The sequence below is a fragment of the Trichomonas vaginalis genome, chromosome IV, assembly GCF_026262505.1.
Source record: "Trichomonas vaginalis G3 chromosome IV, whole genome shotgun sequence".
Lineage (NCBI taxonomy): Eukaryota > Parabasalia > Trichomonadida > Trichomonadidae > Trichomonas > Trichomonas vaginalis.
In genome coordinates, this window is record NC_067206.1 from 33005630 (window position 1) to 33032718 (window position 27089).

General features: G+C 34.6%; 15 protein-coding genes and 3 pseudogenes across 18 annotated transcripts, besides 1 other annotated feature; 10 read left to right on the forward strand and 8 right to left on the reverse strand.

Moving 5' to 3' along the window:
- Positions 1–1266: 1266 nt before the first annotated feature.
- Positions 1267–3062, reverse strand: TVAGG3_0212020 (protein kinase-like (PK-like) family; the record flags this gene model as incomplete). The annotated part of the gene is made up of 1 exon (XM_001301056.2): positions 1323–3062. The coding sequence occupies one exon, from the start codon at positions 3060–3062 to the stop codon at positions 1323–1325; it is 1740 nt and encodes a 579-aa protein (XP_001301057.1).
- Positions 3063–3445: 383 nt separating this feature from the next.
- On the reverse strand, positions 3446–4159 carry TVAGG3_0212030 (uncharacterized protein; the record flags this gene model as incomplete). The annotated part of the gene is made up of 1 exon (XM_001301057.1): positions 3915–4154. The coding sequence occupies one exon, from the start codon at positions 4152–4154 to the stop codon at positions 3915–3917; it is 240 nt and encodes a 79-aa protein (XP_001301058.1).
- An 8-nt stretch (positions 4160–4167) lies between these two features.
- Positions 4168–27089: part of a mobile genetic element that runs on past the window's edge.
- TVAGG3_0212050 lies at positions 4649–7358 on the forward strand (annotated as a pseudogene). Its single transcript has one exon. A coding segment is annotated over exon 1 (2710 nt).
- TVAGG3_0212060 lies at positions 8362–9305 on the forward strand (annotated as a pseudogene). Its single transcript has one exon. A coding segment is annotated over exon 1 (944 nt).
- On the forward strand, positions 9942–10478 carry TVAGG3_0212070 (protein of unknown function, DUF4106 family; the record flags this gene model as incomplete). Its single annotated transcript, XM_051226680.1, has 1 exon — positions 9942–10478. One exon carries the CDS (start codon positions 9942–9944, stop codon positions 10476–10478), a length of 537 nt encoding a protein of 178 aa, XP_051111666.1.
- Positions 10996–11271, forward strand: TVAGG3_0212080 (uncharacterized protein; the record flags this gene model as incomplete). Its single annotated transcript, XM_051226681.1, has 1 exon — positions 10996–11271. One exon carries the CDS (start codon positions 10996–10998, stop codon positions 11269–11271), a length of 276 nt encoding a protein of 91 aa, XP_051111667.1.
- Positions 12570–13154, forward strand: TVAGG3_0212090 (His-Me finger endonucleases family; the record flags this gene model as incomplete). The annotated part of the gene is made up of 1 exon (XM_051226682.1): positions 12570–13154. The coding sequence occupies one exon, from the start codon at positions 12570–12572 to the stop codon at positions 13152–13154; it is 585 nt and encodes a 194-aa protein (XP_051111668.1).
- Positions 13197–13616, forward strand: TVAGG3_0212100 (protein of unknown function, DUF4108 family; the record flags this gene model as incomplete). Its single annotated transcript, XM_051226683.1, has 1 exon — positions 13197–13616. One exon carries the CDS (start codon positions 13197–13199, stop codon positions 13614–13616), a length of 420 nt encoding a protein of 139 aa, XP_051111669.1.
- Positions 13633–14010, reverse strand: TVAGG3_0212110 (uncharacterized protein; the record flags this gene model as incomplete). Its single annotated transcript, XM_051226684.1, has 1 exon — positions 13633–14010. A coding segment is annotated over one exon (378 nt), but the record flags the coding sequence as incomplete, so codon positions are not given.
- Positions 14317–15012, forward strand: TVAGG3_0212120 (protein of unknown function, DUF4106 family; the record flags this gene model as incomplete). The annotated part of the gene is made up of 1 exon (XM_051226685.1): positions 14317–15012. One exon carries the CDS (start codon positions 14317–14319, stop codon positions 15010–15012), a length of 696 nt encoding a protein of 231 aa, XP_051111671.1.
- Positions 15982–16806, reverse strand: TVAGG3_0212130 (annotated as a pseudogene). The gene has a single exon. A coding segment is annotated over exon 1 (825 nt).
- Positions 18242–18706, reverse strand: TVAGG3_0212140 (organellar and viral DNA polymerase type B; the record flags this gene model as incomplete). Its single annotated transcript, XM_051226686.1, has 1 exon — positions 18242–18706. A coding segment is annotated over one exon (465 nt), but the record flags the coding sequence as incomplete, so codon positions are not given.
- TVAGG3_0212150 (uncharacterized protein) lies at positions 19695–20060 on the forward strand (the record flags this gene model as incomplete). The annotated part of the gene is made up of 1 exon (XM_051226687.1): positions 19695–20060. The coding sequence occupies one exon, from the start codon at positions 19695–19697 to the stop codon at positions 20058–20060; it is 366 nt and encodes a 121-aa protein (XP_051111673.1).
- TVAGG3_0212160 (uncharacterized protein) lies at positions 22263–22540 on the reverse strand (the record flags this gene model as incomplete). Its single annotated transcript, XM_051226688.1, has 1 exon — positions 22263–22540. A coding segment is annotated over one exon (278 nt), but the record flags the coding sequence as incomplete, so codon positions are not given.
- TVAGG3_0212170 (phage tail repeat-like family) lies at positions 22586–23170 on the reverse strand (the record flags this gene model as incomplete). Its single annotated transcript, XM_051226689.1, has 1 exon — positions 22586–23170. The coding sequence occupies one exon, from the start codon at positions 23168–23170 to the stop codon at positions 22586–22588; it is 585 nt and encodes a 194-aa protein (XP_051111675.1).
- TVAGG3_0212180 (uncharacterized protein) lies at positions 23364–23765 on the reverse strand (the record flags this gene model as incomplete). Its single annotated transcript, XM_051226690.1, has 1 exon — positions 23364–23765. The coding sequence occupies one exon, from the start codon at positions 23763–23765 to the stop codon at positions 23364–23366; it is 402 nt and encodes a 133-aa protein (XP_051111676.1).
- TVAGG3_0212190 (uncharacterized protein) lies at positions 23783–24742 on the forward strand (the record flags this gene model as incomplete). The annotated part of the gene is made up of 1 exon (XM_051226691.1): positions 23783–24742. One exon carries the CDS (start codon positions 23783–23785, stop codon positions 24740–24742), a length of 960 nt encoding a protein of 319 aa, XP_051111677.1.
- TVAGG3_0212200 (uncharacterized protein) lies at positions 26241–27089 on the forward strand (the record flags this gene model as incomplete). Its single annotated transcript, XM_001309828.1, has 1 exon — positions 26241–27089. One exon carries the CDS (start codon positions 26241–26243, stop codon positions 27087–27089), a length of 849 nt encoding a protein of 282 aa, XP_001309829.1.

Consider the following 27089-nt stretch of genomic DNA (forward strand, 5'->3'; position numbering starts at 1 on the left):
TTTTGGTATTTTTTTTAGTTGAGATTTAATTTCAAAAAAAGTCATCTGAACAAGATGACAACTCATGGAGCAATTATTTCAATATTGGGTTTACAGGAGAAGAAATTAAACATGTTAAAACTGCATACTAGTTCATTAACAATTTAAAAAATGCACAATTTTCGTTGAATTAAAGAGAAAATCGTTTTCAGAGGATGACACTATTTGGAAAATCTACTTCAACAGTGAATTTACAGGCGAAAACACTAAAAATTGCCAAAACTGCAATATAATTCAAGGAAAAGGCCAATATTACTTAGATGAATGTAGTTTTTACAATTATAATGACAGAGTTATCAACTTTGATTCAATTTGTACTTCGACAGAAGAAGGAAATTGCATTAACTACAGAGCTGACAGTGATAGTTCAATTGTTCAACGAAAATTCTGTTGTACAAAATGCCAAAGCTCTCAAAATGGCCAATTTTCTAATACAAAAGTTGGCACAGATAACTTAAACTTTATTATTGAAAGTTCCCTTTTTGATGCAGGAAATATTAATGGAAATGCTATTTGTCAAACAGAGAATGATAATGTCGTTGTCTCATCAACAAATTTCTCATCAAATAAAGCTTATTTCGGCCCTGCTGGACATTATAGATGCGAATCACTTAAATACATAATAAAATTTAACTACACAGTTGTTGTTAATAATTTAGCAACAAATGATATATTAAATATTCAAAATAACGCTTTGATTGATTCATGTAATATTATAAATAATACACATTCAGAATGGGGAATTATTTACCATTATTATAATTCTCTTACTGTAAAAAGTTGTTCTTTTATTAACAACACTGTTTCTGAAGATTCATCTTTGATACGTAACTCTGGTAATGATCAATTAACAGTTGATAGTTGTTACATTGACAATTCGATTTCAACAACATTTCTTAGAAATGTAAAACCTACTAATACAAGAGAACTATTTACTAACAAATTGATTCATTTTTCAACTGGTAATTGCCAAGCAGAATTTGCAATTATCAATAAAAGTATTTCTAAAGCTCATAAACTTTCTCTTTTTTTACAAACTTTAGTAAACATCAAAAAATCTCCATAGCCTATTTCCACTTTATAGTTGATTCTATATGCATTTAATAGTGAACTATCCACTTTCTGACAGACTATCAAAATGCCAAATTCAGGGATGAAGAATTTTGACTGGGATAACTTCTAACATATTGCTCTGCAAGTTTGATAGAAGTGTCACACTTTTATGTCATACAAAGTAAATCATTTTTTTAGTATAAAAGTCAAACAAAATAAATAAAAATAAATTAGATAAGTTGGAAATAATCTGCTAAGAGATGCTCAAAAACATCAGCTTGCAGGATAACAGGGAAGTTCATCAACTGATTTGGCTCAGGAACTCTCTTAAGTAAAAGCATTTGCTCATTGATGCACTCTTCGAACTGTTCGTACTTGTCTGGTATGTAATACCAATAGTAAGAGCTCATTTCGAAATCAAAATCTTCATAATAAATTTTTTCTTCCTTGTAATTATTAAATTCTTGCACAATTTGTGAATTGGTAGGATCAATAAGCAAAAGAGTCTTAATTTTCATCATAAACAAAAGGAAATCAAAATTATTTTCTTCATAAATTTCTTTTGCTTTAATTGTGCAAAGCTGCTTGAATTCTAAGTTATATATCAACTCAGGATCAGCGTTTTCCAGCATTTTCTCGAGATCATTTTTATTATATTTTGAAATATCATCGAATTCAAAGAAATAATCTTTAAATTGACTGTTTTCACCCCAGAAATTGTACATGTGGGATCCAAATGCTTCGCACATTTGAGCCAATAAAATTTTTTGTTCATTTGTTGGAGAATCCAATGAAAGAAGCGATTTCATGATCTGAAATCCAGCAGAAATGCGATCCCTTGCGAAATCAGAGCCATTTCCCATTGCTTTGATGAATAATAAATATGCAGTTTCAATTCTTTGTTTAATACGAGTATGATCGCAGATGTAGTGGATTTTAGCAGATTTAGTGAGGTTTGATTCAACTCCTGTCAAGAAAACTTCACCAAGAAAGGCAATTGCATCTGGATCTCTATTTTTCGATTGTTTGAACGCGTAATCAATAAATTTTGAAAGCATGACATTCTTCTTCAATGATTCTGATATGAAATGCATGTTCATGCACTTTTTATTGTACTCAAAAATTATTTTTTGATCTTTTTCGAATTTTTCGAAGCTGTTGATGAACGCGTCAACATAATTCTCTAAAATTCTTATTACTATGTTCTCTGGACCATCATATTTTATTTTGCTTTGTATTAATTTCGAAATTTTTTTAATTTCATTCATATCAGTTTCATTTTTGACATTGGTTAAATCAATATCATCGAACTGAGTACTTTGGTATGATTTATCGAATAATTTGTCGATAGCATTAACGAAATCATGAATTTCGTTACGTAAATCTTCTGAACAAGAAAGTTTTCCGCTGTAAATGATGGAAAAAATGAGTAATGCAAACTCATCACTGTATTCCATTAGGATTGAGTTCACAAAGATCTCATCTGCGTGTCGAATTTCTCCTTGATTGTATCTGTCGAAATCTATAATTGCAATGTCGCCATTATCAAGGAAAAGAATATTAGCTATGTCCAAATCGCAATGATGGATGCCATTTTGATGGATATATTGTATTGTTTTAAAAATGTTATAAATTGCTTTGGATTCAAGTAATGAGTGTACATTTCCATTATTTTCTGCTGCTTGAATATACTGGTAAGAGGCAGATAGAACTGCCTTTTCTTTTTCTTCGGCAAAATATAAACTATGAACTTTTGGGATATTTGGATGATCGAAAGCAACAATGCATGTATCGCGCAAAATGTGTTTGACCGAATCAATGTTTTGTTTATCTAATTTATATGATTTAAAAATTTGTTTTAGTCGTTCATTGACGCGAATGTAGCAATTACCTCCTGTACCAAATCCATAAAATTGTTTAAAGTTTGATAGATTTTCTGGTGGTAAGCTGAACAAAGATTCTAAACTCATTTTTTATTTTTTTTTTCAAAATTCCATCATAAAAGAGTCATGTATTGTTTGAAGCTCATATACAAAAAATGTATATAAAATAGGAATTTTTTAAAAGATATCGCCGAAAAAGGATTTAAAATTGGATTTTTATCTACCCGATTGAAATAAGCTCTCATATTTTGGAGTTACATTAAAATACTTGATATTTTCCTTTTTTATCTCATTAGATATAGATGGTAACTCCATAAAAAACAATAGATTATGAAGAATTACTAATGTTTACTAAAGTTTGAAAGAAAAGAGAAAGTTCATTAAGCTCAACAATACTTTTATTGATAATTGCAAATTCTGCTTGGCAATTATCAGTTGAAAAATGAATCAAATTGTTAGTAAATAGTCCTCTTGGATTAGTTGGTACTACATTTCTATAAAATGTTGTTAAAATCGAATTGTCAATGTAACAGCCATCAACTGTTAATTGACCCTCGTTAAATATCAAACGTGAACCTTTAGAAGCAGTGTTGTTAATAAAAGAACAACTTTTTACAGTAAGAGAATACAACTCATGGCGAATAATTCCCCATCCTGAATTCGAGTTAGTATTATTTATAATATTACATGAATCAATCAAAGAGTCATAGCGAAAATTTAATATTTCACCTGTGGCTAAATTATTAACAACAACTGTGTAGTTGAATGTTGCTGTGTAATTACGTGATTCGCATCTATAATGTCCAGCAGGGCCGAAATAAGCTTTATTTGATGAGAAATTTGTTGATGAAACTACGACATTATCATTCTCTGATCGGCAAACAGACAATCCATCAACTTTATTTCCTACATCGAAAAGGGAACTTTCAATAATAAAGTTTAAGTTATCTGTGCCAACTTTTGTATATGAAATTTGACCACCACCTTTGCCTTCGCATTTCGTACAACAGAACCTTCGTTGGACAATTGAACTGTTCTGGCCAATTCTGTAGTTAATGCAACTTCCTTCTTCTGTTGAAGTGCAATTACTAAAAGAGCAGCGATTGTGTAGGAACAATGAGTTGTTAATGGGGCTAAAGTTGATAACTCGGTCTTTATCATTGTAAAATTTGCACTCATCTAGGTAATATTGAAAAAAAAAAAAAAAAAAAAAAAAAAGGGAAGTGGGGCTTCCAGGCACTTCGTGCCTTCTAGCCCTGAGGATGAATGGTATAATGAAGTTTTTTTTTTCTTGGGGTGGGCTTCCAGGGGCTGCGCCCCTTCTAGCCCACATAAATGAAGTTCTTATATACGGGTCTTCCAGGAGCTTTTCACAAATTATATATGTTTTCATGGTTTGTCAAACATGAACGTACATGTTTTGTCAAGACTTCTTCGTAAATGTTTTGTCAAGACTTCTTCGTAAATGTTTTGTCAAGACTTCTTCGTAAATGTTTTGTCAAGACTTCTTCGTAAATGTTTTGTCAAGACTTCTTCGTAAAATCAGACAAAAATATATTTTAGGGTAGAAGGGTATATCTACCCCGTTTTCTACCCTCATTTCTACCCCATATGTCCTTACTGAAAAAGTATGTGTTCCATCTGTCAAAAACCGCTTTTTAACTTCACTTAAAATGCCACGTAAGCTACGTAAGAATATACGTAAGAGGAAGAGAGCATTGAAACATCCAATAGTAAAACTGACACCACAACAACAGTTGCAACAACAAATGCTGAATGACCCCACTATGTTGCAACAAATGTCAAGCAATCCTATGCTTTTAAACCGAGTCATTGGTGCACAGAGTGGAGGTTTAAGAGCGGCACTTTTAGCGAAAATGGCAGGCTATGGTGGAGCTGCAGACGGAACAGCCTATAACCCTCAAAGTCAAATGAATTTGAGTTCACTCAAAAATCAAATAGCAGATGTCAAAAAGTCAAACATAGACATACAGAAGCAAATAGGTGAAAACGAAAAGAAACTAGAATATGACAGACACACAAAGAAACTCAATGAGTTAAACGTAGAGAAAAAGAAGAAAGAAGAACAACTGAAAGAACTAAGTACAGAGGAATATGCGAAAAAAGTGTCAGAAAAAGCAGCAGAAGTAGCAAAAATGGAACAAGATGTCATAAATTTGAAAAACCATACTACTCAATATAAAGTACTGAAAGATGAAGAAATAAAACAAAAAGCCCTGAAGACATATATGGATAGCGATGAGTATAAAAAAGAAGTTGAAGCAAATGTAAAGGCAGAAAAACTTTTACAGTTGCAAAACCAAACCGTACAGTATGAAAACTTAGCACAAGAAAGTAAAAATAACGACGCAGCCATGCAAAAGGCAATGAAAAAGCGCAGAATATATATAAAGCTAACAATGACTGGTTAGATGCCCAAGCCAACGCCAAAGCAGCCCAGCTTATAGGGTCAATAAGGACAAAAATACAAGCGGATGAAGACAGTTCAAATGAAGCTTTAACAAATGCTGACTTTAAGAACGCCTTCGAAGCTCTTCATAGTAAGGTGAAACAAGTGAACGACTTCTCATCTGGAAAGAAACTGAAGTCTGAAGGTTTCGACAAAGAGTTAAAAGAAGTAGCACAAAATATGACGAAAATAACAGATGCAGCAACGAGACAGGCAGTTCAAAGTGCCTATGACGCCGTTAGAGCAACTGTTGTGAAAAGTCAAGAAAAAGAGTTACAACAGACCAAAACAGACCTAGTAAATGCTTTCTTAAAAACGAAAAGTCAGGTAGGACACTATGCTGCAGATGGAACATATGTGCCAGCTGGTGGAACTTATATACCAGCTGGTGGAACTTATATACTAGCTAGTGGAACCTATATACCACCAAACCCTCTAAGAGAAGCACCTGCACCAGGACTACCTAAAACATTTACATCGTCACATGGACACAGACACAGGCATGCACCAAAACCAACACAACAACCAACAGTTCAAAACGCTGCACAACAACCAACAGTTCAAAACACTGCACCACAACCAACAGTTCAAAACACTGCACCACAACCAACAGTTCAAAACACTGCACCACAACCACAAACAGAGCAAGGACATAAAAGAAGTAGAGAACAAGGAAACCAAGAATTCTTAAAAATGCTAAAGGAAAAATATGGTTACCCAGATACTATTGACTTTAGTGACAGATATAAAGAAGCTATTAGAAAGTTCAAGGAAGAAAATACTGACCCGAACCTATTTAGCTTTATGGCTCAGCATAAAATCGGATATAATTTCAAACCTGGAAAATACAAGCTCGCTAAGGGATATGATTTAATAGCATATCGTCCAAATGACATGACTGAATTTACTCCGAGATATTTTATGTCAGAGATAAATGATGATTCAACTATCTTCATGAAACGCGTAAAAAATAGAGACGGAACGAAAGAAGAAAGGCTTATGAATGCAGATGACTTAAATAGGGAACTTGTTAAAAACGGTCTCGGAATATATGAAATGCCAGCAGATGAGGTACAAGAAACTCCACAGGAAGAACTAGTTCAGATACAACCAGACATGGAAGAAATAGTTCAGCAACAACAGCTAGAAGAGCCTGAAGGAAACGAACAAGTCCCTCCTTTGGAAACTAACCTCACAGAACTAGATGAAGATTTGGAACAGCCGAAAAATCTTGACCCTCAACAAGAGTATGCGGAGAATATGGAATATTTCCAAGAGTCTAAAAAAATTCGGCTGACATAGTAGAAGAATATCGAAAAATGTTTGCCGACATACAAAAGACTCCAACACCAGATGAAAATATTCAGCATAGAATGGAAGAACTGAAAAAAAATGTACACAAATACAACAACCCTTTTTACTTACGAGCATTTAACGTTCAATCTTCGGATGAACTCGGTGAAAATAAAAGGTTAAATTTCAAGAAAACATATAGAAATGAAACATTGTTTAAAGTTCATTCAGAACCTAACCAAGATGGAAACAAACCTACTTTTGTTTCTGCAGACGATGGAACTACAATGAGATGGGGTCATAAAGCTAACCCGGATAGGTGGTTCATAAACTTACAACCTCAATTCCAAGAAGTTGTAGACGCAATGGAAGTGAATGGTGAACCAGATGTAGCTGGTATTTTCAGCGCGGCTTTAATGCCATTGAAAGATATGAAAGATGCAGATATTTTGGACCAGTATGAAATGAACATGGCTGATGGAAATATAACACCTGACGTTCTAGAACATTTATCTCAAAGAACTACACAGAACCATAGAGATGGTATATTTGGTGAAGAGTTTAGAAAGAAAGTTAGGGAGGGCGAAGGAAGAGAACCTATTGTACATGACCTTGCAAACGAAAGTTTGCAAAATGTCATAAAAACTTACTTTGCAGACAATGAACTGAGAAGGGATGAATATTTAAGAAAACTCAAATGGACAGTACCAAATGAAATGTTAGTATTGAAAAACATGTTCCTTGACAAAATAAAACCAACTACAGAAATAAACGACGCAAGACTGAAAGATTGGGTAAAAGCTTTCCCATTCACAAAAGATATAGTTGGTAACATGGAAAGAAAACCAGAATGGCTACAAAAACATATATTTGGAAACGAGCTTATTCCATATGGACAGGCACTGTTTGAAGAGCTTGAACCAGAAACTCAGGACAGAGTCATGCAAACAATAAGCGACGACTCAAATACAAACTATGACAAACTCTTTCTAGGATATAGGTTACCTGAGATGGGCGACCAGAGCCAAAAGGCAAAAAGGACATGGGAAATTTGCAACATACTAGATGAACATAATGCAAAGATGCAACAACTTCAAGCAGAGGGCAATGAAGGAAAAAGAAGAGTTAAAAACTCAGTCAGGAAGAAAGTAAAGCTTGGTCCACGTGGGTTCTATTATGACATATAAATCCAACTATTCTATATTTTTACTCATATGAAATGTACGCCGCTCAGAATATAACGCCAACAGTTTTGGATGCTATGAATGGAAATGTTTCCGAATGGTATAACGAATGCGACAATGCCATTAGAAGGTCAGAAATAGTTCCTGGAACTTACGAATATACAACTGCTGTTTCTTATGGAAACGTAGGTGAGTTTGGAGAAGGTTCTTCAACAACAGTAGATATTGCTTGCGACAGGTTTCATATTATTTCTATTGACAACTCATTCTTATACGTGGAACAAGACATTGAAATAAAACCTTCTGCCAAGTTGTCTGACAAGAAAGGTTGCAATGGAATTTTCTATGTCGGATACCAATATGCTCCAGAAGTTTTCATGGGATATAAGATATATTCTAACTCTGACTTAGTTCAAACAGTAACATGGGCAAACTATGAATGGTTCGCTTTGAGAAACTCAGTACAACCACAAGCTAGAGAACAAACAGACCAGTATGCCACCATTGAGAAAATAAGAAGACTTGACCCTAACGTTCCAGGAGTTTATGTTAACCTTTCTGGACAAACTGCAGCAGCAGTAACCAAAGTAAAACTGAAACTTAGAGTTCCTTTGTCATCTTTCCTCATCTTCAGGTTTTTAAGATACTTGCCAAACTGGGCAGGAAAAATTTCTATCGAACTTACTCCAAGCAAAAATAACTTAGTCATTGCACCAACACAAGACCCATTCACTCTTACAGACGTAAAGGGAGCAAATCAAACGTCATTCGCCGACTTTTGCAAAGATAAGGTTGACTTAGACTTTGGTTTCTCAAACCTCAACACTGAAGTAAACTATTATTTCAATGCTGCTGGAACTGCTTGGGACCCAGTTAAGTTTACATGCGAAAAGTTTGAATGCAAGAGAATAGAAAGCAGACTTGCAGTCTATATGTTGGACCCAGATATTTCAAATGCTTTAGCTGCCAAATATATTGCAGTTCCACTTATGTTCCCTATACACCAAATATCTGTCAAAGACTTTGCAGGTGAAGTTGGAAACCAAAGTGCTGACCCAGGTGCAAGAACAGATATTGCCTTAACAACTGCAATGAAACATGCAGATACTATGTTTGTACTGTTCAGACGAACTATAAATGACTATTCTTGCTTCTACAACCCTGGTATTAAATACCATATAAACATAGATGGCAAATACTATCCAAGAGAAGAATATTCCACAGTTGAAGATATGAGGTCATACAACTTGACATTAGATGCTATGAACTTTAACAACAACTTCACAACAACCATTAACCCTGAAATGCAAAGTTCTATTATGCCATATGTGAAAGTATGGACCCATACAGGAGCTCAAAAAACTCAATATACAAATGGAGACCGTTCAAACTTTTGGCTTGGCATTCCATTTGCTGACTCAGAAGACTTTATGGGTGGTATTTCAACTGTTGGTACTGTACAAATACAATATACTGGTGACAGAGACGGTCCAGATGAATTGAAAGCAAAGAAGTTTACAAAACCAATAGCACTTTTCACGGAAGATGCTCTTTTGAAGATTCGTTCGATGAAACCTGCTGGGGCTCCTCAGATTGGCATAACGACAGCTTCCATCGAGCAGATTTTGGCAGCAGGTCAGTAAGTTGTTCTTGAACTGACTTCTCTCCGTCAAATATTGACAGTACGCCAGTTTTGACATAGTATTGTATTAAAAACTTACCTTTAGAAATATCGGTCAGTTTTGTTGTTATATTTTTGTCTGCTTCAAGAACTTTCACCATCTCGGTTATACCAACTTTCTTTGCTTTATGGAAATATTTTGGTTCAGCAAAGACTGCTATTCTATAACATTTACCATTGTTTGTATAAAGAACTATTCTGTCAATGTATTTGTATTGTTTGTGTGTGTAAACTTTGTTCTGCTTCAATTCGAAGAGATACTCGAATACGTCCATCTTTTTATTCGAAGTAAAATGTCATTTCCGAAAAATAGAAGCGTGAGTGTTTCAAAAGGTTTAATGGCGGTGGCAGATGTGAAGTTAAATTCACCAACTCAAACAAACAGTCAAAGTGTTGTTGTCAATGTCAAAGAAAGAGATGTTGAAGTGGGGAAACCATACGAAGACGAAGATGGTATAACAATAGTTCCTGTAAAAGAACAACCAACATATCCTGAAGTTAGCAGAGACTTAAGTTCTGTTGCAGATATTCGAAACGACTACCAACAACTTAAAGACAAACTTAAAACTCAGGAGAAGATTTGTCAAGCTTTAGGTATAATGTTAAACTTGGTCGAACACAACCCTGTAAAAGTGAACTCATATGTCATCGCACCTCATGAAATTTTGAAAGAACTATTGAAACTTTTGACAGAGGCAGACGATATAAACATCAAAGAAATAGAACCCGACATTGCTTGCTGTGGTGTTTCATATAATGTCATTGACAAGATATACGTTATGAAAGGAGGTGAGACGTTGAACTTAAAATATAGTTTCCCAGACGTTATAAAAATATTTGACGACCACAACATTTCATTAAAATTTATTTGCTAAGTAAATGGCAGAAGACATAATGGTTTATACTATTACGACTAAAAACCCTGAGTCATATAATTCTATAACAACAAACTTACAAAGTCCTCAAGGACGATATTGTAAACTAACCTTAAACACAATGACGACTAAAGCTTGTTTTGCTCTTTTGACACCAGAAGATTTTATTGTTGTGAATGGTAAAAAATACTCCTTTGAAGATACTTACTCAGATATACCACCAACAGGTTTTGTTGACTTATTTAATACTTTAAGGACGGATGTAACATGTGCTGCAACTAGAGCAGGTTTCATTATGTTTGGATGTCCGACTGAGTTTAGTATAAACGATATGAGCTATAATACAAAACTTATATCTGGTTTTTACTACCAACAGTTTCCTATAACAGGAAAAGGTGTCATACAAGGTTTGTCTGTTCCATTGACTTTAAGTACACCTATTTTATATATTGTTTCAAACTTAGGTTCAAAGTGTTATTCGAATGTCGACAGAAACTACTATGACCAAAAGATACTTATGCGTATAAACAATACTTTCTCTGCTGGTTTGCCTATTGTTCATTCGAATGCAGAATTTTCAACCTTAGTGAACTCAAACACATTGGCAAGTATAACGTTGACATTAGTTGACGCAAACTTTGTTCCTGTAAAACTTTTATGTCCTATGTATTTGTCAATGACGGCAGAAAGTTTCGAATTGGAAGATGCAACCGGTGAAAGTATTGTATTACAAGAACAACTTCAACAACAAATAGCTCAAGAACAACAAATGCAACAAATAGCTCAAGAATAAAAAAAAATATTTTTTTTATTTTTATAAAAATGTACAGAATAGATGTTTCAGATTTTTATGACTTCCAAGCATTCAGAAATATGTGTCCATTTCGAGACTATAACAAAGCAGTCGAGAATTTGAAACGTTTAGTCATTTATGTTGACTCTGCCCCAGAATGTTATGTCATGAAAGAATGGGATGTTGTCTTTAACAAACCAAGAGCAACCATAGTTTCAGAACAAGAATGTAGACAGAAACTTAAGAAAATAAAAGTCGTACAAGTTGGTATGAAGATGTTAGATGCTTGGGATATCTTATTGTCAAAGTTAGAAGATTTTTCAGTTCGTGGTATAAAGTTCTATACACCATCTCCAAAATTCTATTCTATCTTCACTGGATATAAATATGAACAAGTAGAATGGAAAGAAAATGTTATAGAAGCTTGGTTAGACCATGTCAAAGAAATTATATGCAATGGAAACGAAAAGGTTTATGAGTATATCTTATGTTGGTTTGCAAACATCTTACAACATCCAAGTGCTAAAAATGAAACTGCTCTCATTATAATTGGAAAACAAGGAACTGGTAAGAACACTTTCTTTACAGATATTTTGTGCAAACTGTTAGAGGGCTATTCGAACCCTAATATGACAAACTTAGAAAACATCTGCGGTAAATTTAACTCTTCAATAGAGAATATGAAACTTATAGTATGTAACGAACTTCAAAGTATAGATACAACAAAAGTTTTGAACTCGGATGCTTTGAAGAGTCTTATAACAGACAAAGTTGGAGTTGTTGAAAGAAAATATAAAGACCAAAGAGTTTGTGAAAATGTTGCAAATTTCATTATGGTTTCAAACAACGCCGTTCCGATGAAGTTAGAAAGTTCTGACAGAAGATATGTAGTTGTCAGAACGTCAGATTCTCATATGCAAGATACAGAATATTTTGACGACTTAGCAGAAACTTTGACACCTAACTTTTACAACCACTTGTTCTCATATTTCATGACATTAGATATTTCTAAGTTCAATCCAAGACAAATTCCATATACCGAAGAGAGACAAACATTGTTAGAAGCAAACAAGAGTGTATATGAACTGTTTATAGATGAGACTAACTTTGAGTGTTTAGATGAAAGGTCATTGTACGATTCATATAAACAGTATTGTCAAGAGTATGGTTATATGGCAGCGTCTAAACGAACATTCTTGGCAAATGTCAAAAATCTTTTAGACATACAGAACGGCGTATATACAAAGAAAAATTTTTCTGAGTAAATTTAAAAAAAATATTTTTTTATTTTATTTGAAATGTACGCTGAGTTTGTTGGAGAAGACTGTTGGAAAACTTGTTTGTTAGATGAGAAATATGAAATTCACTGTTGTGAGTCATTTGAAGTCAGAAACAAAGAGACAAAAAGAGTTTTAAGCGAATGGGAGCAAAATAACGGATATGCTAGGATGAGTATGAGTGGAAAAAACTATTTTAAACATGTTGTCATTGCAACTCATTTTATACCGAACCCTAACAATTTACCTTTTGTAGACCATATAAACCATATAAGAAACGACAATAGACTTGAAAACTTGCGTTGGGTCACTCGTTCTGAAAACAATAAGAACAAAGGCAAATTTGGAGACATTATATTCGAATTTGTCGACGAACTAGAAGATGAAACAATTGAAATTACAGACTATGGCAAGCATACGTTTGAGTTTTACTACTATAGCGAAGAACAGGACTCTTTCTACTTTTATACCGGCGTAAACTATAGGAAATTACAAGTATATTTTACTAAGGAAGGCTATGCTCATGTAAACGCTAGAGATACAGATGGAAAATACGTTCAAATACATCTTAACAAATTCAAGAAGCTATATGGCATACCATTTTAAAACGTTTTTTAAAAAAAAATATTTTTTTATCCGATAGAAAAGATGATGAAATTCATCTCAGTAAACAAGTACATGACAGAAGTCAAAGAAGAACTAGACCCATTCATATATTTGAATGTTTACTTCTACCATTTTGAAAAGTCTTCATTTGACAAAGTTTGGAACATCGAACCAGTTAAGTTTGCTATTGTGACTAAAAATGGTGCGAAATTTGAAGACTTAGACATAGAAGGTTTGTTAACAGTCAAAGAAAGTTTTGACAGAAGGTTCTCAAACCTTAAAGAAGGCAAAGCATACAAACTTGTTATACCTTATGAACCAAAGAAAGCAGACGACTATGAATATTATGAGTCTAAGATAGTTGAAGTTCAAGGTAAATTGGGTAAAAAGATTTTAGAGTCTAAGCCAGTGTTTGCTCCTAAAGAGGAAGAGAACATTGACATTGACCCAGAAATGTTCTAAAAATAAAATTTTATTTTTACATGTCATATCTCACCTTCTCTGGAACTGGTTCAGGTTCTTTCTTCTCTTCTACTTTCTTTTCTTCTACTTTCTTTTCTTTCTTCTCTCTCTTCTTCTTCTTTTCTGGTGGAGTTATGTCAAATTTCTCAGAACCATATTTATGTAAAAGTTCTTTGTCCTTTAATAGCTCTTCTATTCTGTTTCCTATTTCATCTTCAAGAACAGCGCATGTGTCTTCTTTGCATTCTAAGAACTTTTGTTGGACTTCATCTTTCCAATCGGTGTCATCTCTGTCAACAAGTCTGTCATTGACAAACTTAAAGACTTCTCTGCCTAATGTTTTATGGTTCTTGTCATATTCCCAGAAACAGAACTTTAGAACAAATTCACCTTTCTTGTTTACACTATGTAAGATTTTATGGTCGACAGATGTTTTGCTGTCAAAAAGCTTGTCTCGAATATAGATAGCGAAATCGCTAGACATTTTCAAAAAGATAAAAATTTTAATTTTTCTAAAAATATGTTAGAAAAAAAGTTTGCTGACATTGACAAGAAATTTGAGAATGTTTTGAAGAAGAACAAGAAGAAATTAGAAAATGCTCAGATAAAGCCTATACATGACAAGTTCTTATTTGCTCAGAATGGTATAACAGGTCTAATTGCACCACCTGGGTCGGGTAAGACTTTCACTTATCTTAAAATGGCTGCACAACAACAAGAACTAGATGAGAAGAACCCATTCTATGAGTTAGTTGTTATTTGTAGTACTTCTGGTCAATTTGACCAAACCGTCAATTCGTTCAAAGATATTATAAAAAAGTCAAAACTAGTATGTATAAAAGACTCTGAGTTGTTGGATTGGATAAAGAAGTACCAAAGAAGAGTTTTGAAGTACAATGCTATAAATGAGTATGTCAATTCTAAGTTTAAAGACCCAAATGAGGAAATGCAGAGAATATTAGAGAAGAAACACTTCAGAAACAAACAGAAAGAGATAGAATACATTTCGAAGAAATTGCAATCTTACGATTGGAAAACGTACCCTCACAGATGTCTTCTTATCTTAGATGATTTCGCCTCTCATCCTTTGTTAAAGAACAGAGAACAAGACATGTGTCGAATTCTTAAGAAGCTCAGACACTTTAACATCTCTGTTGTCATTTGTGTACAGACAGCAAAGAGTTTAAGTAAGGATGTTAAAAGAATACTTACTGATATCATACTTTTCCCTGGATTGTCCGAAGACGATTTCATGGAACTTATGAAAGAGTCCATGGCAGGTAAGTTTGACAGACATGAACTATGGGAGAAGTACAAAGTCATACAAGACCCTCATACTTCTTTCAGAATTCACATCTACGCGAACAAAGTTCAAATTGTAAAAAGTCAAGCTTGAAAAATAAAGAGTTTGAGTCTTAGTCTGTTGTGGTGCTGGGGCTGTCGGTTCTTCTGGCTTTGGAATGGACTCGGTTGGTGGTACGTCGGACATTCGTTTGTGTCCTGTCGGAAGGAAGAACTTTTCCAGTTGTCGGGAAAATTTTTTCCTGTCTGATGGAAAATTTTTTCCTGTCTGATGGAAAATTTTTTCCTGTCTGATGGAAAATTTTTTCCTGTCTGATGGAAAATTTTTTCCTGTCTTATGGAAAATTTTTTCCTGTCTTATGGAAAATTTTTTCCTGTCTGATGGAAAATTTTTTCCTGTCTGATGGAAAATTTTTTCCTGTCTGATGGAAAATTTTTTCCTGTCTGATGGAAAATTTTTTCCTGTCTGATGGAAGAGTTCTTCCTGTCTGATGGAAAATTTTTTCCTGTCTGATGGAAGAGTTCTTCCTGTCGGATGGAAAAATTTTTCCTGTCGGAAGGAAAAACTTTTTCTGAAGTTCGACCAAAAAGTTCTCAATTTTCGAAAATTTGAATGGTTTACGGACGGACAACTGGAAGAGTTCTTCCTGTCGGAAGGAAAAATTTTTCCTGTCGGAAGGAAAATATTTTCCTGTCGGATGGAAGAGTTCTTCCTGTCGGAAGGAAAAATTTTTCCAGTTGTCGGGAAAATATTTTCCTGTCTGATGGAAAATTTTTTCCTGTCTGATGGAAAATTTTTTCCTGTCTGATGGAAAATTTTTTCCTGTCTGATGGAAAATTTTTTCCTGTCTTATGGAAAATTTTTTCCTGTCTTATGGAAAATTTTTTCCTGTCTTATGGAAAATTTTTTCCTGTCTGATGGAAAAATTTTTCCTGTTGGAAGGAAGAGTTCTTCCTGTCGGAAGGAAGAACTTGGAATGCCAGAAGGATTTGACAAGACAATTTACCTAATTTACCTACATGAGCCATCTTTGGTGTCAAGCTTGAAAAATAAATGGTTCATTTACTCTGCTTGTTTGAAGTTGTCAAAATACTCTGTATTTTTTTCCTTTCAGTAGCAAGTCTTCTTTGAAGGTAAGTATTGTACAACCTTTCATATCATAGTGTGTTTGAGGTAAAGTATCTTGAACTATTTGTTTCACATCTTCATTTGGGTCATTGAAATCGGTAAGTTTTCGCGATAGAACCAATTTCTGTCAGATTTGTAAATCTTAGCAAGGTCGTAAAAGCTTTTGTTGTTTCTTCTGACTAAATGCAACATAACCATATCTCTGTCTTCTTCATTTTCCATCTCTTCAGTATAAATCATATACTTATAGTTCTTTTCCTTTCCTTTTGGTACCGAACGTGGTATTCTTTTCTGAATGCTTTTGTCTTTTGCTTCAATGACTTCATCTTTTGCTTGAAGTTTCTTTTCCATCTCTTCACGTTCTTGTCTATGAATTTCATCTAACATCATGAAAATATAACAAGCGTAACGAGGTGAAGCCCACATTGCTACAGCATTTACAAGAAGTCTATGTACATACCAGCCTCTCAAACCAGGAGCCAAATTCTTGCGATTTTCGTACGGAATCTCTACCCTCGGTTTTCCGAGGGTAGCAAACATATGAGGAAATTCTTCTAAAAGTTCTTTTGTCTGTTGGTTTTCAAACCAATGATATGCTTGCTTTGTAGAACGAAGAGCATTCAAAATACTTTGCATTTGGTACATGTCATCTTTGACCGAACGAATGAGACGTAACTGTTTGTTAAACTGTATGTACTCATATTCTTCATTTATATCTTCATGGACTATAACTGTTGTTGTGTTCTCTGTTGTTGACATATCTGTCTTTACATACAAAATAAAAAATAAAAAAAATAAAATTAACTTTATTTTTTCTATCTTAAGGAAATTCATGATTTTCATAGAGTTTTGGCGAGTAGGGAAAAAGTCGGTCTAGAGAAATTTCACTGTTTTCATAGAGTTTTGGCGACTGGGGTTTCTTCCCTACTCGCTGTGCTTCACTGTTTTCGTACGGAATCTCTTCTCTCGGTTTTACATGGTAAGCAATCTTATGCCATTTTACTCAGATTTTTGTGCTGAATTCAATAAAAATATAATTTAGGGTAGATGGGTATATCTACCCTCTTTTCTACCCTCTTTTCTACCCCAGTTATTTTATAAACGTTTTACATGGTAAACGTTATTTTTACATGTATTTTTCAGCAACTTCGTCAAATAATTTTATAGCTTTATCTATCTCATCTACTTCAAACGTTTCTTTACCTTTTATGGGAGCACCATACATTTTCTCAAACTTTTCAAGTAGTTCTGTTTCTGCAGCTCTCATATCATTAACAAACACAACCTTGACTCTATTGACTGTACTGTCATATCTTTGAGTTATATTATATGTTCTTCCTATCTTATATCTTTTTGTATTGAAGTCCTGCGGTTTCTGAACGATGTAAAGTAAGCCTTCACTGCAACGTTCCGTATCGAATGAACCATATGTTATGAAGTTATATCCAACAACTGGGTCTAACCATAACAAAACTATTGGTATAAGACTTTTGTCTATAAGATATGCTGCAGTTCCATAGAATTTTACCGATATCATAAGCTCAGGATTTCTTGTCAAAATTTTCTGAGTTGAAGCATTTCTAACCCAGTCCTTTGCTCTCTTTTCAAATGGAGATAAAATGTCTGACAAAGAATATTTGTTGTATTTCTTTGAGTATCTTACGTTTAAATCACCAATTCTAACCAATTTAGTGTTATTGTCTATCTTTTTAACTGTTTCAAACTCAGTGTTTGTCATTTCCTGTTCTTACATACAAAATAAAAAAAATATTTTAAAAAAAAACTAACTTTATTTTATTTTTTCTATCTTAAGGAAATTCATGAAATTTGGTCATTTTACTCAGAATTCAATAAAATATATTTTAGGCGACCAGGTCACTCGGTTAAATGAACTTCTCTGAAAAAGTGTGACAACATGACATTTTGACAACAACACAGGAAATATACTTCTTCGTAAATGTTTTGTCAAGACTTCATCGTAATGAGCGTAAATCAGACAAAAATATATTTTAGGGTAGAAGGGTATATCTACCCCGTTTTCTACCCTCATTTCTACCCCATATGTCCTTACTGAAAAAGTATGTGTTCCATATGTCATTTTACTCAGAATTTTGTGCTGAATTCAGCAAAAATATATTTTAGGGTAGAAGGGTATATCTACCCCGTTTTCTACCCTCATTTCTACCATAAAGTTTTACAAGCGTTTTACATGGTATATGTTGTGATGGTTCATGACTTTAAACAGTTTTGTAGCTTCTATTTCTTCACGAAGGATATCAAAAATTTTAACTATGCCGAAGGTTTCTTTATATTTCTTCTTGACATCTGAAAGAAGGAAATCGTTAGCAGTTGGATAGTTTTTGTTCAGAAATGTCAACATGTCCATTTTATCTTCTGCTGGTTTCTCTACTTCTTTCTTTAAGTCAGTATGGTCTTTTCTCATTCTTTCTATCTCTTTGACGGAGTAGTTATATTTCCTCATTGCTGCTTTACATTTAGAACATTGTGAGTTCATTTTTGCGTTATATTCTGAAATTTGTCCTGCTAGTATGACTAAGGCGTAGATGGTTTTCTTTAACTCAAAGGTTGCTGGTTTTATCTGTTGGTTCCATACCTTACCTCTTCTATCTTTATCTCTTATCTGCAAGACACACTCAGCAACTAACGAAACAAAGTTGTCGTAGGTCTTAAATTCTTCAGATTTATATATGTCAATGACTTTGTGGTTGCAATGAAATCCAAGAAACTCATAGTTTACCTTTCGTATGAACTTCTTTATTTCTACTGAGTCAGTCAGTCTGACTTCAATTTCATCGAATTCTGGAATAGTGAGTTTTTGTTGTATTTCAGGAAGTTTAGGCAAATGGTCTATAATATCTTGCATTTCATAAAGATACTGTTCATTTGTTTCATCTTTTGCACTACAGTCTAAATCTCCTTGGAGAAGTTCTTGCTTTATCTTCTGGATTTCTGTTTCGAAAGTATATGAAGAAGGAATGAAGCTTTTCATCTCTACTAACATTGAAGTTGGGTTCATGACTAACGAGTTTGGTGCTGTTGTTGCAAACATGTTCTTACAATAAAAATAAAAAATATTTTTTGGTGGGACTACCTTTATTTTATTTCAGCACAAAATGAACGAGTTTGGTTTAAAAATACGGTGGAGCCAAAAATGGCTCGACCTCAAAAACAAGCATTTTGTGAAGAATATACCAACCCGCTGTTTTCCGCGGGTTGCTTTTTTTATACAAAGTTCAAGAGTTTTGTGTGTTTTCTACGAGGGTAGAAATGAGGGTAGAAATGAGGGTAGATATACCCTTCTACCCTAAAATATATTTTTTGGTGGTACGTCGGACATTGTTCTGAAACAGTACAAGTCTTGTTCTGAAACAGTACAAATATTGTTCTGAAACAGTACAAATATTGTTCTGAAACAGTACAAATATTGTTCTGAAACAGTACAAATATTGTTCTGAAACAGTACAAATATTGTTCTGAAACAGAAAATTTTTCTCTCAAATTGAGAGCTTTTACGGGAAATTTGTTCTGAAAAAGTACAAGACTAGTTCTGAAAAAGTACAAGACTAGTTCTGAAAAAGTACAAGACTAGTTCTGAAACAGAACAAGACTAGTTCTGAAACAGAACAATGGACAGCATCGAGCCATTAGATGAGGCAATTTACCTTATAGAGATAAATGAAGTTGTTAAGCAGTATTTGGGCAAGGACAAAGCCAACAAGTCCCTCGGCGTCTGGTTGTCTGGAAGAGGTGCGCTGAAAATCGAGATTTCGACTGGAATTCCAATTCAAATACCAGAAAACACTCCTGTAGACGACATAAAGGAGATGAAGAAAGAAGCTCTTCTCAAGTTCTTTGCAAAGCGCCCATGGATACAACTTCCAAACAGAGAGAGTCCAATTCCACGAATTATACAAATTCTCAGAGCACTGTTCCACTTCTCTGGTCAGCCGTTCTACATAACCTGTGAAGGCGACATCCAACCAGTTCAGTAAACATCTCATTTTAACTAACTTTTTTGCTGTCTTAAGGAAATTCATGAAAATTCAACGGGTAGAAATGAGGGTAGAAAACGGGGTAGATATACCCTTCTACCCTAAAATATATTTTTCAGTGCTTTTTCAGCACTTTTCCGTAGTTGTATATGAAAGACAATTCGAGATAAAATTTCTTCATCTGAAATAGTCCTACCAGTATTTGTAAAGATATAGTCTAACGGTTTTGTATCTGCTACTTTTGTTCTTTGTTTTTCAACCTGAAACATTTAATATATGTAAAAATATACTGTTTTAAAAAATGTTTTAAAATGGTATGCAATGTTTTACTTCATGCAATGTTTTATTTCATGCAATGTTTTATTTCTGTGCCGTCTTCAAGCACACCCCAGTACTTACGCTTGGAGAGGACATGAACTTCGGAAAATACCTTATCTAGCTTAAAACAGCCCATCTTCTCACCGACTAAACCCATTTCAATGAGTTTGTTATACCCTTCTTCGTTCGTCATGAGTGCGTCAATGTTCTCATAGTAAACCACAACTTTGGATTTGACTTCGGAGAAGAATTTGTTGTAGTTGTCAAGGACTGCTTTTGCGAACTGAGGGTAAGACCAATGTTCGACAATAGGTTTTAATGTGGTTACTAAGCCACTTTGACCTTGAGTGAATTCGTACTTCAAAACAAAAGGAGAAAACCTTTCAACAAAGTTGTCGACCTTCTCATAATGTTTACTCTTCATCTCTTGAGGTTTCTTTATGGAATACCCCCATGTCGAATTCATAAGCAATTTTAATGTCATTGCAAGTTTGGGGTTTGAAGCTTTCCTAATATCATATAGTTGTTGTATGACTTTTCCAACTGTATAGTTCCTTCCTGGGAACTCACCGTCTTCGTTTGGAATTCCAGTTGGAATATATTGGACGAACCTCATGTACGCAGCGTTAAGGTCGACATAGTATATCTTTTCATCTGAGTCAAACTTGTCGCAACCAATGGGTCCAGTTCGTGGAAATTCAAGTGAGTCTCTTATCTTTTGAGAAACTTCTCCTGTTATCTCATAAACATCGTCGAAGCAACCTGTTTCATATAAAACCTTCTGACCTAACTCAGATGCTCTCCAATACAATTTGACGTCGATTGGATGCCTCAATGGAAGTTTGTTTATAGCATCTTGAAGTTCTTGCAACCTCATTGGAAGTTCTTCTGGTTCAGGTTGGTATCCGAACAATCCAACTCCTTTTGGAACTGTGTACTTCTTTTGTACTAGAACTTTGTCTGGAACAACTTTTGGTCTTGCTAACATGAAAAGTTTGTTTCGTCTTTTGGTACAAAACTTTCTGTCAGCTTGTCATCTGGAATTGGTTCCAACAAACCTTTCTCGAAAAGAATGTTTACAGCTCTGACAATGTTGCACTTGCCTTTTCCGAACAATGGGTTTGTAAGACTTTCGTTCAACATGAAGTGGTTGTGGACAATTACAATCTTCAACCATGGTAAGTCTTTGTCAACAACATAGTCGTCATGTGAAGAACCTTTCTCAGTCGGAATGTTGACTCGGATATTGACATTTGCCAACGGTGCAATTTTTGCCAATTGACCTCTGAGCATGTACCTTGTCTTCACACATGACTCAAGATACTTCATTTTCTCTTCTGAAACAAGACCAGAGTTCCTGAGACATGTAAGAATACAAGGTTCATTGACAATTGTTTCAATTGAATTGTAAATTCCATACCTTGTCAAGTCAATGTCAGACTTATTTATGAACGGGAAGTATCCAGCATGTTGTCTGACTGCTTGAGGGTTAGGTTGGTACCATTCGAACTTGACACTTGCAATTCCTTCAATTGCATTCAAAATGTCTGAGTCGGAGTCAACATTTGTTCTCTCTTTGTAGTCTTGAAAGCGTCAAGAAGCATTGCAGCTGTTGTGACATTGCCATGTGCATAGTAAATGTGACCGTCCAAATCTGTTACGGTTAGTCTGAGATTGTATCCTTTCTTATTTCCGTCTTGTATGGCAGCAAGTACACCCATGAAGCCTTCTTTGTTCTTTCCTTCGTCAAAGTTTACTGTAAAGGTTCGACCAGATGTAATTTGACTTCTAACTTCACGGTACTTTTCATATGCATATCTTGTTCTTTCCATGGGAGCATGTGAGTCTTCACCTTTTCCTTTTTTCCTTCTCAAAGGATGCAATTGTTCGTCATGTTTCCAGTAGAATCTGGCAAAGCCGTCGTGTCCTTCAACTTGAGGTTCACTAACATTGAAAGGCAAGTTCATAAGACGTTCTTCTTCTAACCTCTCTAATCTGTTTGGATAGTTTGCGCGTGCTGTTTCTAAGTCCATTTCGTAGGTCAGACCAGCCAGTTTGTCATAGACTTTTATGGGTCTTCCCTTCCTATATTTAAACTTCTTCGAAACTCTCCAGCCATATCTTTCTAACTCTGCTTTTATTCTAGCAGATTTTCTATCCATTCTATACGGGGGCATTTTTATAAAAATAAAAAAATGTTTTTTCCTTTACTTAACATAACCTCCTGCTACCAGAAGTCTTTGACGCCAACCCATACCAGCTAATGAAGGTTGACTTGGTTTAGTTTGGAAACTAAACTTTGGTTTTGGTTTATCTTCAGTTTTTGGTTTCTCTTCTTCTATCGGTTTTTCGTCACTTTTCGGTTCCTCTGACTTTACCTCACCTGCAGGAACAGTTGTGTCGTCAACATCTTCATAAATATCATATGCCATTTGTTTTTGTTTTCCTTTCAACTTTTTGTGTTTGTTGTAAAGTTTAGAATATTTCGACTCTAAGTCAATGAGATGTTCTATAATGAACTGTTGGTCAGTGAAGTAAACTTTTCCATCTGTTGTCTCGAAAGCTCCTTCAGACTTCAATATTTTATTTGTGAGAGTCTGTTTCTTTTTTGAGATACTTGCCGTTCCATTTCTATGAAAAGTGACTTTGTAGTTAGGGTTTGTATTTCCAGACCTGGCACTTTCTATTATTGAATTTTTCTCTTCATCTGTAAGTTCTTTGACAGGTTTTGACAATGGTTCTGAACTTTTTGTTTGTGGTGTCAAATCTACCGTTTCAACTTCTTCGGTCATTTCATCTCAGTAAAAATTTTAGTTTGTTTTGTTTTCAACTGGTTGTTTAGGTTTTTTAAGTCGGTCTAAAACTTCCTGAGGTATAGGAAGAACTTGACAAACACGTGGTTGTGTAACTGCTGGAAGCCGACAAATCCATCTTGAACCCATTTGTCTCAATGCTGTATTGTTCATTTCATCTCAGTAAAAAACTTTACATTCCCCACGTTTGAGGCGGTTGAGGTTGGTTATTGTTTACCCATTGTTGTGCATGGTTATATCCTCTGTTAAAGAATCTTTCACCTTGGTCCATATAGTGTCCTGCTTGGTTATAGTAGTCATTTGCTTTGTTATAATAGTTTCCTGCTTGTCTTCCTACATTGTCCATCCATCCTTGAACTTTTCCTCTTGTTTCAGGATTTGGAATAAGATTTGCTGCATCTCGTGCTACATCCCAACCTTTCTGTACAGTTTGTATAATAGGTTGTGCTTTCTCTTTCAGTATACCTAATGTACTCAAAATCTTCCTTCCAACTCCAAATACACCTCTGGCTATTGTTCCCACTGCGGGCAAAAATCTGGATGCAACTCCTGCTAATGCGCCAAATAAACCCATTTCTTATGGGTTAAAAAATGACGAATCCAAACAAGGACCCCTATGTTTCTAAAGCGACAAAGAAAGCACTCATGATAAAAATCTTTAGTTCAACACCAAATGCTTGGTTTATGGATATCTTGGAAAACATTCCGAGGTATAGAGAAGATGGACCACCATACTGGCTAATATTTGTCGGTCAAAACACAAGATACTGTGAAGCCATACCATTACAGTCCAAAAATATTTTAGATATCTTAGCAGCTTTGACAATATTCGTTGACAAATACCATCCAACAAAACTGACATCTGACTGTGAAAGTTCTTTCAAATCAGATGATGTAAAAAACTATCTGCGTTCAAAAAATGTAAACCAATATTTCATTGTCGACCAAAACCATTCTGCTCTTGGTGTCATTGACAGTTGTATAAAAATCTTAAGAGACTTAAATCAACCACAAGGTGGTGAGGTAGATGAAATGTCATATGACGACAAATACAGACACTTCTCCATGGCAAAGATGAGACAAGTTTTAAATATTTACAATAGCCGTAAACAAAAAGGTTTGGGAAACCACTCCCCCGAAGAAATGAAAAACAACCCCGACTTAGAGAAAGACTATATATTTAATAGTTTAGTCAAAAGAGACAAACAAGAAAGAATGCCAGGCTTCAAACTTAAGAAAGGTGACAAAGTAAAAATAGAAATACCTAAACGCGACCCATATGAAAATACTATTGACTATGACAACAATGGGAACTCGACAGGTACTCACCTTCGTGTTCGTAAAAATAGAAGAAAGTATACAAGAGAATATTATGAAGTTTTAGGCAAACATGGCAAAATGTACAGACTGCAAGCAGAAGATAAAACTACTATTGTCAGACCTCGTTTCAAACTTGTTAAGGTTCAAGGTGGTATACTTTCAAAGACAGTTCCTAACAAATATAAGACAACTCCTGACGAATATGCTAAAGAAGTGGAACATGACGACTAAGCAATTCTATACCATGCGTAAACTGTCATGTAAGGTGGCATGTAGTCTTTACTTTGTCCTGTTGTTTGCGTATACCCTGAAACGCGATGTGTATGGCTTCCTCCTACCTCAGTGTTACTCCAGTAACAATTTATAGCAAACTTAACGTCCTCTTTAACATCATATCCTTTACCTTTTGTCATTCCTGACCAATCCCAAAATCTATGACTATGCAAACCTGCTTCAGATGTACTTAAATTTATGTAGTGACTGTGCGCAGGTAAATTTGCACCTGAAATCGTTTTACTTCCACCTGTTTCCTTTGAAGAGTTTGCACAATACAAAAACCTGTCGACTATTTGAGTCCAAGTTCCAAAACCAAGTACTACTTCTGGTCTGGTAGAGTTCATTGACGTGTAAATAGAACCTATAGGATATAGTGTTTGAAGTATTTCTGTCTTTAACGTTTGAAGCTCTGTTTTGTCAGCTTTCTTATCTAACTCATCGTTAACATATGTTTTGTCAGCTTTCTTATCTAACTCATCGTTAACATATGTTTTGTCAGCTTTGTTGTCATATAAATCTTGAGCAGTGAATTTAACTTTGTTTTCATCCTCCATGACAAAAACATTTCTACATCTAGTGTATTTCATCGTTGTTATGTCTTCATCCGATGTTAAACCTTGTGGAAAGTTAGGAGGTTTCCAATTTAATACATCCCCACCAGTTCCATCAGGTTCTTCAACCGTTCCTGCAATATTTTCTATACCAACAGTTGCGAAGAAATCGTGTGTATGGTTCTTATCTGCCTTCTTTTCAAGGCTAACGTTTAAGTCTGTTATTTCAGAAGATGTATGTGTATGTCCAACGGCACTTTTACTGTTTAAGGTTTCTTGTAAGTTTGTAATATTTGCAATGGTATGTGTATGTCCAACGTCACTTTTCCTGTTTAAGGTTTCTTGTAAGTTTGTAATATTTGCAATGGTATGTGTATGTCCAACGTCACTTTTCCTGTTTAAGGTTTCTTGTAAGTTTGTAATATTTGCAATGGTATGTGTATGAGTCTTTTAGAATATTCGTTTTCAGCTCTTGTCACTTCACTTGACATTTTATTGTCAACATATGTTTTGTCTGCTAGTTCAGGATGAGTATGTTCTTTTGTTGCATAAGCTTTGTCAGCTCTTTCTTCTTCTTTTGCTATTGCATCGTCTACATATGTTTTGTCAGCTTTGTTGTCAACATCTGCTTTCAAAAGAAGTTCATCTATAGGTTTCTCGTTTAAAGTTCTTTTTGTTGGATTTATACAAACAGTATGGTTCTTACTGTCTTGAAATAGAAACTCATCTGTCATTGGGTTTATCGTCAGTTTTAAGTTTCCTTCTTTCAATGACTCAGATATCTTAGAATAGTTTGAAAAGTTTGTTGTGTTCTTATTTAGAGCTTGCAAAATGAGTTGTCGGTTGTGTTTTATTTCTCTCATAGACGCTGTTTCATTTGACATTTTTATTCTAGATAAAATATGCTTCCAATAGAAAAAGAAAATTCAAGAGTTGCTACAACTAAACCATTAGATGAACTTTTTACTAATGTCGGTCAAAAGTTTGAGACAGAGACCGTAAAGCATGAAGGCTATCGTTTTGACTACCCGTTAAGATGGCTAAGAGACCCATCCGTCACAAAAGCTATTGGCTTTCGTAGAATGAAGTTCATTTCAGAAGCCATACATGGTTTCCCATTTACGGTCGCTTTTGAAATTCGATACTATAACAAAGAGAAACGTACGTATGAGAAATTTGAACAGGGAAAACTTTTACAAGTTAGTTTGCTTGTAAACTTAGAAACAACTCTTCAAGCTTTTCAAGAAAAAATAAACGATATCTATCTCGAATATGCAAAACAGTACAACATTGACGAAGGAGAGTACCATCTCGATATTATATATGACAGGAAAAATGCAACTGTTAAAATCAATAGAATAGAAGACCTTGGAGAAGACGTTTATATTTCTACAAAATATAACAACTTGGCATGGTATAGATTTTTGAGGATGTTAAATCAGCCTGCAGAATATCCAGTACACCCGAACTTTTATGAAGTCGAAAACCCTAATGGAACATATGAAAATGTTTTCGACTCAGATGCTATTATAGTTCATGCTTCATTTTCTGGTGCACAAAACTCTTTTTTATGCTTGGCAAATGACTTTTACGAAAAACCTACAAAGCTATATGAACCACCGAGTGGAAGTATTTCAGACTTTCAAGTATGGTTTACTACAGATGGAAGAAAAAGAATAATTCCATTATACCACGCGTTTTACTTAGAACTTAGTCTCATATACAACTACTATCGAACGGTAAAAATATAA